Source organism: Helianthus annuus, chromosome 14, assembly GCF_002127325.2.
Source record: "Helianthus annuus cultivar XRQ/B chromosome 14, HanXRQr2.0-SUNRISE, whole genome shotgun sequence".
Classification (NCBI taxonomy): domain Eukaryota; kingdom Viridiplantae; phylum Streptophyta; class Magnoliopsida; order Asterales; family Asteraceae; genus Helianthus; species Helianthus annuus.
Window position 1 is genome coordinate 142,402,148 of NC_035446.2, and position 15,862 is coordinate 142,418,009.

Sequence of the window (15,862 nt, forward strand, 5' to 3'; positions counted from 1 at the left end):
GGATTTGGCATGCTTTTTGTGGCCCGGCGGGTTCACAAAACGACATCAACGTGCTGCAACAATCTCCATTATTTCTTGCTCAACGAAACGGAACGGCGCCAAATTGTCCATTTCAAGTGAACAACCACTTATACAAACGCGGGTATTATCTTACTGATGGGATCTACCCTACCTGGTCCGTGTTTGTGAAGTCTTTTCCATATCCTCACGACCCGAATGAAAAAAAGTTCAAGAGGCAACACGAGGCCGCAAGAAAAGATGTGGAACGGGCGTTTGGTGTGTTAAAGGCGAAGTGGGGAATACTAAATCGTCCAATGCGTTCGAAAACGGTGAGAAAGATAAGGTCCATCGTGTATACGTGCCTTATTTTACATAACATGATTATAAAAGACGACGGAAGGGCGATAGCACCGGTACATATTCAAGATCCTCCAGTCGAACCCGTCTTCGATGATACAACTTATACGGAGCTCATTGACGAAGACACGCATTGGAGACTAAAACACGATCTCGTTGAGCATCTCGGAAGTTTAAATCTGCCTCACCTTGAAGTTGATTCGGACGACGAGTAGTTTGTTTTTATATTTTTCTAGTTTGAATGTAATTTTTATTTTTCTAGTTTGAATGTAATTTTTATTTTTCTAGTTTGAATGTAATTTTTATTTTTCTAGTTTGAATGTATTTTTTTTTAATTTAATGAAATGTCTTTTATTTAATTTTTATTTTTATTAATATTTTTTTAATTTATAAATATGCATAATTTTACAAAAAAAAAAAAAAAAAAAAAAAAAAAAAAAAAAAAACCCAACTCCCCTAAGAGGGGAGTGCCGCCATCAAAATGGGGTGTTAGGGAAGTTTAAGAGGGGAGTTGACGTGACACTAGTTGATTGGTTGGGCGTAAGAGAGAAGACTCACCTCTTAGGTGAGTGCCCCTTACACCCTAAGCTCAACGTAAAAACTCTTTAATGTTTTTTTTGAATTTTGATTGAATTTAAACTCTTCACTTGTTTATTACTTTTAACCGGATTTTTTGAGCAAGTCACGCCTAGGTTCTAATTCTATCATCGTCCCCAAAACTTCCAAATTTCTTAAACCCTAGACAAATCTACTGTACTGAGACTGACTATCACAGACATGGGTAACTTCTGGTCATGGAGCAAAGAACCACCACCGCCTATGGTGTTGGTCCCGCCGCTCTTCGACTTTCCACCGCTTGCTGCTCGCACCAGGTTCTATCCACATTTCCCCATATGATTTTTTATATAATTCATTAGAATTATTATTATTTTAGTATTTTGAGTTCAAATTGATTCTAATCATCTCATTTGGATGTGATGCAGGATGTTAGAGTCGCCTTATAACCTTTTATTTGGGAAGCTCGCTTTAAGATGCCTTTTTGATGATTATTTTGAAGTTGCAAAACATTTTAGTACTAAACTTTTGCTTAAGCCCACTGATGATCCTCATGTGGATCTAACTGCTACTGTATCCTTTAAACCACTGCTTTTGTTAATATCATGCATTTAAACTTTTAGTTGCTCAATTTGCAGCATTATTCTCATGGTTTCTCATCCCAAATTAGGCAATTTAGCATATAGTTTTTAGATTTTTCTGTATCAGATTATAGTCTATAGGGTTGGTTGGATATGGTGAAAAGCTTCGGTTTTTTAACATATATTAGTTTGCCAAGTAAAGTTTGCATTTTTGCCATCAAATGTGTAAAGTTTGCATTTTTTGGATACTAAAGTGACTAATCTACGCGGGACAATCTTATGACCAATTTATTTGTTTCGATCTGTGTTATGATTGGGAGTCGAATTGAGTTATATAGAAAATAAGAATGAAGAATTTTTCTTAGCTCCCACATTTAAGTTTCATGTTGCGCAGTTGCGGTCAAGTTAAGTTCTATTATAGAAACGGTACGGGTCGAAACAGTTCGCGTCGAAACGGTTCGATTCGAAACGGTACTGGTCGAAACGGTACGGGTCGAAACGGTACTGGTAGAAACGGTACAGATCGAAACGGTACGCATCGAAACGGTACGAAACTCGTCCCGACCTGAAACTCACGTCGTGCGGAAACTCGTGTCGGCCCAAAACCTGTTGCGATCCGAAACCCGTCCCGTGCAGAAACTCGTGTCGGCCCGAAACCCGACCCGAACCGACCCCGTTCCGATCCAAAACCTGCGTCGTGCCGAAACCCGTCTCGGCCCGAAACTCAATTTGAACTGAACCCACATCGACCCATTTCTTTAATGTTGTCGACCCGCTTTGACCCGAAAATAACCAGATAAAATTTCAAGTGACTCATTGTGACCCATTTAGTTAAAATATCTTGCCCAAACCAACCCATATAATTTTAAAAGCAACCCAAACTAACCCATTTGGAAGAGTTTGGGTCAAGATTGCCCCCTCTACTTCTATAGAAATGATAATAAAGATTTTTCTTAGCCTCCATTCAGGTTTCAGGTCCACTTGACTCAGATGCCAAAGAGACAATTATTGGCAATGCATTATTTCGCTTGCAAAGGTATTCAAGGAGTTAGTTATCTCAATATGTTTCTCAATTTATATATCTTGACATTGTGTTTGACTTAAATCTCCTATGGTTCTCACAGTGATATTGATGATCCTCACACCTTTGCTGACCTATTTGTATCCAGTTCTGATCCGTAAGTAGCAACTTTTTACTTTCCCTAAAAATATTCTATTTTTACGAATGTTTATTTGTTTATTTTCAGGATTTTACTCATGAGAGCATGTGCATACTATCCAAAATACGGGCTGGGAGCATTTGGTATTGTTCCCGTGCTTCAAAAGAAGAGGTTTATTCATCTTTGTCACAAAAATCAAACATATTACCTTATTCAACTTTCTTAATCTTGATAATGATCGTGCAGATCGTCTTCAGAAGATTATGGTATCATTGGTTTGAGATACGGGTCATCCAATATATCACTTGGAGCCACACTTATGCCATATTCATGTACATAGGTTCTGTCAGTTTTCATTTGCGGATTTTTTGGGCCATTTTTTTTATAATGTTATTTTTTTAATTGGAGTGAGAGATGAATTTCCTAAATCTGCATGGTTGGTCAGCAAGATAGGAAGGTTAACTGTTGGTGTGCAGTTCGACCCTAAATGTAAGTTTCTTCTTCAAAGAAAAACCCGTTTACCTTTTACGTGCTTATTGATAGATTTATAGCTTGACAAATTCCCATTGTTGTTGGTTGAAAGTTGAAAAGAAGGAAGATGCAAGATATAGAAATTTAAAAAATTGGAGTTACGCCATAGGCTATGGGCTTGGAACCGGCAGCCCGTTGAGCCCGTCATTCAATTTTGGTCTTGAACTTGCACAAAATTCACAGGTTTGCCACTGGCTAATGTTTCTTACCTTGTCATTGTTGATTTGTTTCATCATATGCTTTTACTAAATTTATTTCTTCTTAAGCACTCAAGACTAAATTTTCTTTATAATATTCATTGTGCAGTTCATAGCCTCCTTTTATCAACATGTGGTGGTCCAAAGAAGGGTAATATGTGTGTGCGCATCTGTCTTCTGTCTGTAAGTTGAAGCTGATATAAGCTGTTTATTGCAATTGTGTAGGTGAAGAATCCTCTTGAAGATAATGAAGTTGTTGGAATCACAAACTATATAGACTTTGGGTTTGAGTTGCAAACAAGGTAAACTTTGGGGGTGAGATGTGAAAATCTATCTGCTTATTTTTCAAATAAGGGATCTAAGTCCTTAAATCTTTCGACAGAATTGATGATGAAAAGACATCAAACAACATTCACGATTCAACCTTTCGTGTTGCTGCATCTTGGCAGGCCAATAAGAACATCTTGGTCAAGGCAAGTCTTTGTCTTTTTTCTATTATTTGCTTATATACATGTGGGCCATATAGAAATTTTGTTTTTTTTTTCTTTAGGCAAAAGCGGGGCCCCTAGGTTCATCGTTCTGTTTAGCCTTCAAGTCATGGTGGAAACCTTCGTTCACTTTTAGCATGTCAGGTAATCAAGAACATAATAATGTATCATGATAATGTGGATATGATACACAATTGCTTTTGATTTTGGCAGCTATAAGAGATCGGACGGTTGGAAAAACATCGTATGGATTTAGTGTTTGTGTTGACAATGTTAGAGAAGCAAGGTTCGTGTTCATTTTTAGGACTATCGTGGTGGACGGATTAATTATAACAGTACGATTTAATTGCAGTTATCAGAGGGCCGATCCGAATTTTGTAATGCTGACACCGAACAAGGAGCATCTAGCGGAGGGGATTCACTGGAAAACTGGGTCCAGGACATTGCTGCAATCCAATGTAGATTCTGGCAACTTTGATGGAGTTCCGAAGGAACTCAGACCCTTGGGTAGAATCTTATGATCTTTTATTATTTGCGTTTGTTTAGGGGGGAGTAATCCCAGTGCTGTACTCGTTGCCATTTGCCGAGGCCTAGTTGCCAATTGCCAACTTAACTTTTTCTACTTTAAAAAAGAAATGTAAGGCTTAACTCATCATGGAGAATCAGTAGCGCCATAATAACGAAGGATAAACTAAAAAATATTTTACACAATGAGTTGAATTAGATTGCAGCCAGCACTATGAACTAGAACAAAGGCAGACCCAAGCTAACTTGGTCTAGTAATAATGTTTTCTATGTATGACAAGTATATATGTATGTATCAATGTATATTATCATTAGCAAATAAACGAAATAGAGAGAATACCAGTCAACCAGTGGGAATGTTGGCATTCATACGTAAATCATCTGAACCAGCAGATGCCAAAGATACCATTATCATGAACATTCTTGAGCTTGAAGAAAACACTATTTTTTGATGATTTGCAGTAGTCTTCTTCATCAGTGGGACACCGAGTTAATAATGACTCGTATAGGGTGAGTTGGTGACTCAACAAGCAAATTCAGTTGACTTTGACCAATATTTGTTTCAAAGCAATTGTATGGTATGGTATGGTAGATGTAAGACTATTTAGGAGCCAGTCTTATGGGACAGACAGAGAATGCAATACATCGAGCTGCTTTAGCTAACATAAACCTCTCGTTTTCTGTCAACGGCCTCTCAATCACCTTCACAATATTTGCATCCTAAAACATATATAACGTGCATGAGAAGATTGACATCAATAATCTAAAGGGTAATGCACGGTACCCCTGACCGCGGAGGGGATAACCCCTCCCAGGCCACCACCCGACAAGCCTGAGCCTGGCAGTAAATACCCATGCCGAGCCGACGCCTTGAGGGTACTTTGTTCGCCCCAAGTTTCGAACCCGGTACCTCTAGTTAAGAGGAGGGTGTCGGTGGCCAACTGGGCTACCCCAGCTGGTTGACATCAATAATCTATATATACAATATACATGGTTCCTGCTTTTTTGAATATTCTAAAATATTAATATATACCTTTTTCGGTTGCGGAATAGAAGGCCGGACATTTGCAATTCCACCAACCTCAAGAATGTTGTTAAGGTTTCCCCTGTCGTCCCTTTCAGTGGGTGAAGATGTCGAGTGCCTCCAATCCCCGTTCACTATGAACTTGTAGTAATACCTGAAGACGGAAAGTGACAAAATGTCAGAAGGGCCAACAACTAAGATTCAATATATAATAATAATCTATGATCTATTGTATGCTTAATGACTTGAGATGCAAGTAACTTACTTCCCTTGTGCAAGTCGAACCTCGGCTTCATATCTTGGGCCGCCTTTGTGGGTTGCTTTAATTGGTTCTTTCCAATTACTAAAATCTCCAATCAATTCTACATTCTCTCCCTGTCATGCAAGATGTACGAGCAAAAAGAATATCATAACATGACAAAATTTCCGGAAGATGGTACAGAGTGTAACTGAAAGATACCATCAACCCATAACTGTCGAATGATCTTTAAATGTGTAGGAAAAAGGGAAAGTCGTTAAGAACCTCATGTCCATTCCATACAAACGTCACAGAATGAGTTGCAGGTCCATCATGTTTTCCGTTTTCCACCATTGCTATGAGATCCCATGTTGCCCAAGCAATAGCCGGTCTGTATTGAACATTAGATAAGTACATAACTCAACACTATTTACTACTTCTGATCACATCATGTGCAAGGTTATGAACTACGAACCTGTCAGGGCGACATGTGTGCAATCCAGATACGTAGTTGTAGGCTGCGTGAAGTGAAGTATCTGTCATCCAATGGAGGTATGCAATCACGCAGGTGGGAGACCGGTCAAAGCCTGTGGTGCAAGTAACGTATACACAATGGTTCTTTTTCAGCAATCGTAATAGAAGACCGACACAAAACGGAAGCTTGCTCCTCAAGTCAAATGAGTCTCTTTCCCTGCAAAAAGAATATATTTTTAAAGCAGTTAGCATGCAGATAACGCGTGCAACAAAATTTCCCTCAAGGAAAACTTTCAATTACCTTATTGGATAGTTAATCATAAGGATGTTATTATGTTGGCATGACTCGTTAATTGATTTCGAATCGATTTCCCAATTTTCTGCTTCATTTCCACCTTGGAAATTTAGTATAGCAGTGACTCCCTGTGGAAAAATTCACCATTTTTGTTGGTATTTGATAAGAGATAAGAACAAATATCACGATAAAACGAATAAAAATAAAATAAAGGGATTTTAAAAAGTTTGGTAGCGCTTACTGCAACATTAGCCAAAGTTTCTATATCTTCTTCAGTTTGTATGCATGACCCTACATACATTTGATCTGTTATCTGTACGATACCAAGTGCATATCAATTAGCATTATGCGTCATAATAAACTGTTTAAAATAATATGCACTAAAAAAAATAATCCGGATATCTCACCTTGCTATAACGCATGCCAAGAGCATGATCATAATAAAGTTCTCCTCTAGATCGATCTAGTGCTTTTAAATACTCCTCAAGCGGGAAGCTTCCATGCGACCAATCATCTCCAGATTCTTGATCAGAGAAAATGGTGACAAGTTGAGTAAACGGTTCATCAGGAATGTTCTTCTGTATCCTGCCGCGAGGTTGTCCGTTTTGATTAATCAAAAGATTCCAACCTTTGGGGGTCGAAAATCTCGGAGTAAACACAATAAACCCCGGATTCCCATTGCCCTCAGAAGACGCTTGCAAACTTGACGTCAGTATCGATTTGTTCCAAGTGGCAATAGGAACCCGACCACGATTAAACTGGATATCAAGATCACTTTTGTGATGCAGTTGTTGAATTGGAAAAGGGGAAAAAGGTCTTTCGAGAACAAGACTACAAAGCCCGGATTTCTCTAACATCATCTTCCTGCAAACACCAACATTGTATTAAAAAATCACATCTGGATATATCATAGTGATCATATGATTCATATCACATGTAATCGTCTAGCATGTGATCTTAAGTTGAATATAAGACCTACTCTGCATCACTAAAGTCTTTAATCTCAATCAAACTACCACCAGAAGATGCACTTGCTTTCTTCAAAGTGTCACCAACCATAATTATTCTGGATTTCTCGGCATTTCCCTACACAAGAGTTGCAACAAGATTATAAAAATGCAGTAAAAAACGCCATTTCTTCATGGTTTGGATTATTAAAACGGAACAAATACCGACCCCTTTCTTCATGGAATGAACCAATATCTTGCCATCTAACGACAACGCAAACCGAATCCCTAACGGTTTCTCTAACGTAACCATATACTCATTCAAATTCATCTTAAACCTCGGATTCGTCGAGGCAGACATCGCTACAACCCTATATCCTCTTCCTCCTGACCCAACTCTTGGTATTCTCCCTAATTTTCCATCAGTCGATCCCTCATTGATCACACAGACCTCTTTCCCCCAAAACGATGAGCACATTGGACCGTTAACCGATCTTTGAACCAAGAACAAGCTTCTGGAACATGAAGATTGGCAGAAAATGTTGGAGACTTGAAGCAGAGACATGAGAGATCGATCGTAAGTGATGAATTTCGTAATGGGTTTAATGAATTATAATAAGAGGATTGATTAATAGGGTGAATGTGTGTATTGAGATTGGAGCAGAGTGGTATCGGTGCAGGTGTAACGTAATGTAGTTGGATAATTCGGGAAAGAGAAGCCACATACATAGTCGGTCAACGTTTGACCTTTCAACATGTTAGTGTGGTGGGCCTACTTTCCACGTGTTTTGCTCAACCTTTTCTGTATGTTGCCGCTCGATAACATGAAGTATCTGGATCATCTCCATTCTCCAATGGAGATTGGGTAAATATCTATCTTTTAAAAATACTTTTTGATCTATCTTTTAGAAATGCTTTTTGAGTTCTTTATTTGTTTCCGATCCATCGTCACCGATACTTAAATTTTCACCCATTATCACCGCTTTTTGTATTTATTTTTTTTAACAAACTAGTTATATGTATTTATCATAAATAAAGTCATTTATAAAAAAAATCAGCTAGTTATTTATAATGCCAAATGACTCCCTTATCAGCTGGATTGGGATGAGGCATCCCATTGAGATGTGAAGGTTATGAGTTTAAGTCTTACTTGGTGCAATTTGTTTCGGGTGGTCAGGGTGATAGGAGTATAACCCCAAATCACCGGTTCAAATAAAATGATAAAATACAGGATAGATCTAAAGCCCGTTTGTGATACAGAAATTACCACACAAACAAGCGATAGGGCAAACCTAACCCGAGATAGGATACAGATACACCACCTAGCTCCGAATAGGATCCAAAGAACACTGTCTAAGATGCCACACTTAAACTAGCAATGGAAAAAATTAATTCACCTCAAAATCCATTGAGAGAAAATTAACCAAAAGAAATTCTTTACTCAAAACCTTCCTCCATTTTGTTCCTCTCGTTCTTCTTTATAAACCAACAATTGAGTTTCCTAAAAACTAATAACTACCCACTAACTCCACTAATCTAAATAAAACTGAAAAATAAACAACTGCCTAAACATGAGAATTAAAGAAAATAAATTGGAAGTAAAATAGAAAATAAAACATGGCAACATTTTGCTGCAACCGTAACCCATGGTCATTGGTCCACCCGTTTCAAGTGACCCGAACCCGCTGCTATCATCCTCTCCATCTTCGAAAATGTTTGTCCTCAAACTTGGGATGATCTCGTTCGGATCAAAGTATGGCTGCAGAGCGGAGATGTTGAACATGTCATTGACCACGTATCCGTTACAGAAATGAATCCAGTCCAAGTCGCTAGGGTCGAAAGGAATATCTCGGCGATCCTTGTCAACCGTGGTGTGGACTTTGCCTCCAAAGATGAACCGTTGTTCCACTAGCAAGCCGACTTCATTAGCTATACTCTTTTTGAATTTGGAAACTAGCACCTTGAGAACACTCTCCACTATTGAGGCAAAAGTTTTTGAGTCGTCACCTTTAATAGCAAAATTAGTTACCATTGCACCCTCGTTAGAATGCATATCTGCAACATCCTTTGATCTTAACTATTCAAGGACAACTTCAGTTATACTTTCGCCATCATCTAAATGTGGATTTGCTACATCAACTGATTCAAAGTTTCTATCAGCAACATTTTGATACGCACACATTCATCAAAATGTTCTTTTGTCACAGTTGTTAAATTAGAATTCTTCAAGGTACCGAGAGCCCTACGCACAAATAAACATTCTTCTTCATCGGGAAGTGATCCGTCTTCATCGTACCGAGGCTCCTCATAATGTTGTGTAGAAGTGAACTCTTCGGACCCTTTGAACTCATAGAAATCAGATTTAATGAGAAAAGTAATGAACATGGTTTTTTTTTTGGACACGGGGGATAACAGAATTGGTGATATATGGAATGAATCAAATCAAGAGTTTTTTTTTTTGTTGAATGTAGAAAGAGTAGGAGTCGAAACAGATCGCTTCGGCTCTGATACCAAATGATAGGAGTATAACACCGAATCACCGGTTCAAATAAAATGATAAAATACAGGATAGATCTAAAGCCCGTTTGTGATACAGAAATCACCACACAAACAAGCGATAGGGCAAACCTAACCCGAGATAGGATACAGATACACCACCTAGCTCCGAATAGGATCCAAAGAACACTGTCTAAGATGCCACACTTAAACTAGCAATGAAAAAATTAATTCACCTCAAAATCCATTGAGAGAAAATTAACCAAAAGAAATTCTTTACTCAAAACCTTCCTCCATTTTGTTCCTCTAGTTCTTCTTTATAAACCAACAATTGAGTTTCCTAAAAACTAATAACTACCCACTAACTCCACTAATCTAAATAAAACTGAAAAATAAATAACTACCTAAACATGAGAATTAAAGAAAATAAATTGAAAGTAAAATAGAAAATAAAACATGGCTCCATTTTGCTGCAACCGTAACCCATAGTCATTGGCCCACCCGTTTCAAGTGACCCGAACCCGCTGCTATCACAGGGGTTTTACTACAGTGGGTCTTAGTGATAGGTTTCTTTGTAGGGGTGAGCAAGTTTAGGTCCGGACTGAAAATAACCGAGAACCGAACCGAAAATATACCCAACTCGACCCGAACCCAAGTACCTAGGTACTTAGATCGGTTCCAATTTTTCTTATAAAATAGGGTCGGGTCGGTTCTCGGTTCTTTTCATGGTGAAACCCGACTTGGACCTATGGACCGGAACCGACCCTATATTTAGGGTAGTGAATCGGTTCTGTATTTTATGTTTGATCGGTTCTCGGGTCGGGTCGGGTTTTTCCTTTTGCTCACCCCTATTTCTTTGAAATGACGGGCTACCTTGACTTTCGCTACCTATATTAGGCTTTTTTGCCTTTGTCTTTACGACCTTGGCTTTTTCCGTTCTCTGAGGTTCTTTTGATCTCGTAAGTGGTAAGGCTTTCCCGTTTTTTACTCCCTAGGAAGCTAGACTTTCTTCTCTACTCACTTTGTAGAGCTAATTTGACTTCTATCTTTTCTCAGTTATCTAGGGAAGGTAAGGTTTCCCCATGGGTTTCCTTGAAATGGCGGACAACACAGGACGTAGGTGGTCTTTCGTCAATAGATTTACCCGGATGACCAGACTTGTATAGTATTCGTTGGCCGTTTAAAATAAAAAAAATTATGATGGATAACTGCTTTATTCAAGATAATATAGTGAGAAAATTGTGTAAATTAATTCATATATGATAAAAAAGAAACAAAATGAACAGTGGATTTATTATTAAATTAATATTAATATTTAATATTATGATAAAAAAGAAACAGAATGAACAGTGGATTTATTATTAAATTAATATTATAATTAGATTATTAAATTATTAAGAGATGAGCAAATGGTATTGAGTATAGGTACCGGTCTCAAATTTACCAAATCGGTGTATTTTTGATACCGGTTCCGCACAGGTATTCACCGGTTTTTACCCTCAAATACCGGTGTCGTACCAATACCGACCTGTACCGAACCGTGCCATACTAGGTATATTCGGTACCGGTACCCACTTTTTGGGATTTCGGTACCAGTATTTTCAGTACCGGTTGGTAACGAGCTCATCAAATCCTGTAGCAACGCAGGAATGCAAGTAGCAAATGGTATTGGGTATAGGTACCGGTCTCAAATTTACCAAATCGGTGTATTTTTTGGTACCGGTTCCGCACAGGTATTCGCCGGTTTTTACCCTCAAATACCGGTGTCGTACCAATACCGACCTGTACCAAACCGTGCCATACTAGGTATATTCGGTACTGGTACCCACTTTTGGGGATTTCGGTACCAGTATTTTCGGTACCGGTTGGTAACGAGCTCATCAAATCCTGTAGCAACGCAGCAATACAAGTAATTGCACCGTTTAGATTACTTTTCATACACACAGTAAGTAAACTGTATTTCGTTTGAATGAGGTTTTATATACACAACAACTTATTTTGCTTTCTTTTTTGTCTTTTTCTGTAATGAATGAATTGTAGCATGTAAAATTAACTTGGATATTTAGAATATTGATGAGCAAATCATATCAAATCCTGTAAACGAACCGGTATCGTATCGGTACCAAATTTACTATACCAAATCATTTTCGGTACCAATTTGGTACCCACCTTTTGGTGTTTTCAGAATCGTTACTTTCGGTTCGACATCGGTCTAGCACCATACCTGTATTTATTGATTTTTATCTTCAAATACCATACCGTATTGTACCGAGCATTTTCGATGCCGGTACCTAATTTCAATGATTTTCTGGATCGGTACTTTCACTGCCGTTACCAGTACCGAGCTCATCCATATTTTAACGTGTTAGCACCGTAATAACTGAACTGAAAACAACCGAATTTCCAACGTGTAGGGCGTGTGAGTCCTATTATTATATATTAGGTTATTTAAAATCGTTTTTTTTATGACGGAGTGACTATCCTTACCATGTCATTTTATTTATGTTTTGATATTCGGTATCTGTTTGCCGTTGCTGACACGCCTTTTGTAGTCATTGGGTCCCACCGCAACGCGCGGGCAGAAAATAACTAGTTTATATAAAATTAAAACATAGACATATTTTATTATTCTAACCAATTACTATAATCGAAGATTAAAATAAATAAATACATACAACTTATGAATATGGTTCAAGTCAATAACACAACTAAAACAACACTCAAAATAAAATAAAACCCCAAAAACACAATATTGGGTGTCCAATTCAGTAAATATATATAAAATGAACCTATTTAGACACACTAAAAATAGTATGAATGAAGCCAGGTTCGTGTCCACGGGGATACAAATTAGTTAATTATGTCAAAAGATTTTATCTAGATACGATTGTTTTGAGACGGGGAATTTAATTTAATGTAAAGACAATTTTAATTTTTATAGATTAAAAAGAAAAGCCAATTAAAAGTGGTTAGAAAATTAAGATGTTAAACTTATGAAAACAAACTCAAACAAGTTTTTATTGTTTTAGAAATCACAAAAGAAAGAATTCCTTCTTGCGATCTCCACTTAAGCCGTCGACCAAAGTTCCCGATTATCCGGCCAGTTGTTTCTTTTTTTTTTCTTTTATCATTGTTCCCCCACTCAAGTCTATCTCTTGACCTCAAAACTGATCCAATCAATTTTTAGGTGGGCTCCAGGCTTAACAAATTTCCAGCCCAATGTAATTGGAGGCTAGGCCCAAACTAATTGTTATACTTCAAATCGTTGGTCCACAATTGTTTCCATCAAGCTTGTTGGCATATTGATGAACTTGAGTGCCATAATTGAATTTGTAAACTCCATGCCCAGGGGCGGACCCACACTATGAGGGCCCACACTATGAGGGTCGGAATCCTGGAACCCTAAGGTTTTTCAAAAATTAGTAGAAACGGCATGTTAAATTTTTTAGTAAATTTCCAAAATCCTCTCTGAGGTTTGGTCATGTTTGTCATTTTCATCCAAAACAACTTTTTTATACAGTATAGTCCTTCATTTTTGGGATTTTTAGTCATTTTCATCCGAACATTTAATTTGCTTTATTTTTTCTATCAAACATTTGAATGAAAATGACAAAAAAATCCCAAATCTCATAGACGATTCTGGCAAAAAAGTCACACAATTAAACAATCACATAGCAAACTTCATAGTCGCTTTATTTACCCAACTTTATCGGAGAAGAATTATATATATCAACCCCTGAATTACATGCTAGTTATACTACTATATTTTATTTACCCAACGAAGAATTAATCTTACATGGGTTGATACCATCTCTTTTGGGTTCGGTGTTCCATCAGTTTTTATGTAATTTTATGACGACTTGTCCCAAATCGAAGAACTAATATGATAGTTGGAGGATATTGTTATAATCAAGTTGTCCATACAGATTTGATATGCATTTATTTAGTGAAACTGACTAAAAAGTTACAGAAGAACATGTGGGTGTGAACCAAGTTCTCTTATTTGCGTTATATCGTATCCATTACATGTTCGATCTATAACTTTTTAGTCAACTAGCGTCATATGATGTAATTCTAGTTTTCTACCATATATATGACCAAGTAAGAGAACTTGGTAGATATGAAAGTAAGGCTTTTTTTTTTTCTTTTTTTCATGCATTCAATCAAAAGTTACTTTTGATGTTGGCTATAACTTTTATCACCTTTAGTAGTGGATACGGTATAACACAAGTTTTAGATTTATATGAGTCGTGCAAGTAAGTAAGATTAAGCACTCACTTTATGATATTGGATATAACTTCTTTCTGTGTCTGCTTTTATTTTTTAAACCTTCAAGTGGTATATGGTCTTTTGCACAATTAATTCATCTTTATATTGAGGGACTGGATAAGCTCTTCAAGTTGCTCAAGTGTATGTTTATGATAAAGAATACATATTCCCCTCTGGTCCAAATTCTTTTTTCTTATTTTTTCATGTCTTAGCATATCTTTATTACGAGTGGCAAAACAGGTGGTCTGAGTCGGGTTGCTTGTTAGACCATGTGTAATGGTTAAACAAAATAATGCCCCCACCATGGGGCATTATTTGACACGTGGCAGTCCAGTCAGCATGGGGCGTTATTGAAAAAGTGGCGTAGTGGGAATAATGCCTAATAATGCCCCTTCCAATCATTAAACAAAAAAAAGCAAACTATTTTCTCATTGGTGGGTCAAAACCAGTCAACCATTTCACAAACCATATTAGGCGTTTTATATATAATGCCCCACCATATTGCCCTATGTAATGGGGAAGGGGACGTTTTTTTTTGCCCTATAATGCCTTATAATGCCCCACTACACATGTTCTTATATTTGTTTTTATGATGGATAGTGATGACGTACGGTGGTGGCGGTAATGGCAACGACTTTGATGGTTCCTATTGCGAAAGGTGGTGTAGGTGACAACAAGTATACACAGTGAACCCCAAGTTTTTAAGGATGTGTGTAGACAATAATTGGTATTCTAAATTTCATTTTTGTTTAACATAAAAGTTCATATTTATTTTGTTTGAATAAAAGGTCAGGAAATTTCATTTTTATTTAACATAAAAGTTCATATTTATTTTGTTTGAATAAAAGGTCAGGGATATGGACTAATTAATCTCCATTGCGTAAAACAAGATGCGTTCTATCTAACATTGTTTTGTAGTTATCCATGTCGAAAGTTCATAATAATTGGTATTTTAAGTTTTTATATATGGACTTGTATATGTAATGACAATTTTGTTGTCTTAAGTAATTTTTAAAATATAGTCCCACCGATATCGAATATATGATTGATTTTATATAAGATTTGAACAACATTGTGGGGTAGGGTTTAAGGCCTTATTTAAGCCTTGTGCATTGGTTCATGTGACGAGAGATTTGGACGTAGACTGGGTGTCGATATGTCATCCATTCACATTGATTACTATGAATGCATGTATGAAATTAATATGCGAAAACATTATTTAAATAAATGACAAGTTGATGGCATAAATTAAGCTTATAATGGATGCAATACAAGTATACAACTATATATTTGATGGTGTGTTTTCTATCATTAATTATTATTATTATTATTAATATTATTATTATTATTATTAATATATGATAAAATCAAAACTGAATGAACAGTTCATTCAGTTTTGATTTTTTAGTTATTTTTAATTCTTTATTTATTACGTGATTTTTTTAATATTGGTGTGAGGGTTGGGCCATGGTTTGGGTACAAATGCTCACGTCACCACCCCGGGTGGGTTTGAGTTTCGGCGTGGCCCCTTGGACGTGAGTTTCAGCCCGGGCGTTGGGCATGCCTAGCGGTCCTCCATGGCCGGCTCTCATTTGTTGGGTTGGCTAGGCCATAGCGGCTAGGTTTAAATTTTAAAAAATAACCGTTTGGCGCTAGGTCCTCTGTGGTCGGCTCTCATTGGCTTGGTTGGCTAGGCCATAGCGGCTAGGTTTAAATTTTAAAAAA

At 37.2% G+C, this 15,862-nt stretch overlaps 2 protein-coding genes across 2 annotated transcripts; one reads left to right on the forward strand and one right to left on the reverse strand.

The window, feature by feature from the left end:
• Positions 1 to 1,012: 1,012 nt before the first annotated feature.
• LOC110904051 lies at positions 1,013 to 4,570 on the forward strand. Its single transcript, XM_022149859.2, has 14 exons — positions 1,013 to 1,229; positions 1,341 to 1,485; positions 2,462 to 2,529; positions 2,618 to 2,671; positions 2,741 to 2,824; positions 2,900 to 2,985; positions 3,062 to 3,142; positions 3,237 to 3,367; positions 3,491 to 3,532; positions 3,607 to 3,683; positions 3,764 to 3,854; positions 3,932 to 4,013; positions 4,083 to 4,155; positions 4,222 to 4,570. The coding sequence occupies exons 1-14, from the start codon at positions 1,135 to 1,137 to the stop codon at positions 4,388 to 4,390; spliced, it is 1,278 nt and encodes a 425-aa protein (XP_022005551.1). The 5' UTR covers positions 1,013 to 1,134; the 3' UTR covers positions 4,391 to 4,570.
• LOC110904050 (phosphoglucan phosphatase LSF1, chloroplastic) lies at positions 4,557 to 8,096 on the reverse strand. Its single transcript, XM_022149858.2, has 10 exons — positions 7,602 to 8,096; positions 7,405 to 7,511; positions 6,833 to 7,289; positions 6,667 to 6,738; positions 6,432 to 6,553; positions 6,132 to 6,347; positions 5,942 to 6,047; positions 5,684 to 5,793; positions 5,428 to 5,572; positions 4,557 to 5,114 (listed from the first exon to the last, which is right to left on the reverse strand). Exons 1-10 carry the CDS (start codon positions 7,935 to 7,937, stop codon positions 4,995 to 4,997), a joined length of 1,791 nt encoding a protein of 596 aa, XP_022005550.1. The 5' UTR covers positions 7,938 to 8,096; the 3' UTR covers positions 4,557 to 4,994.
• Between the last annotated feature and the right edge of the window lie 7,766 nt (positions 8,097 to 15,862).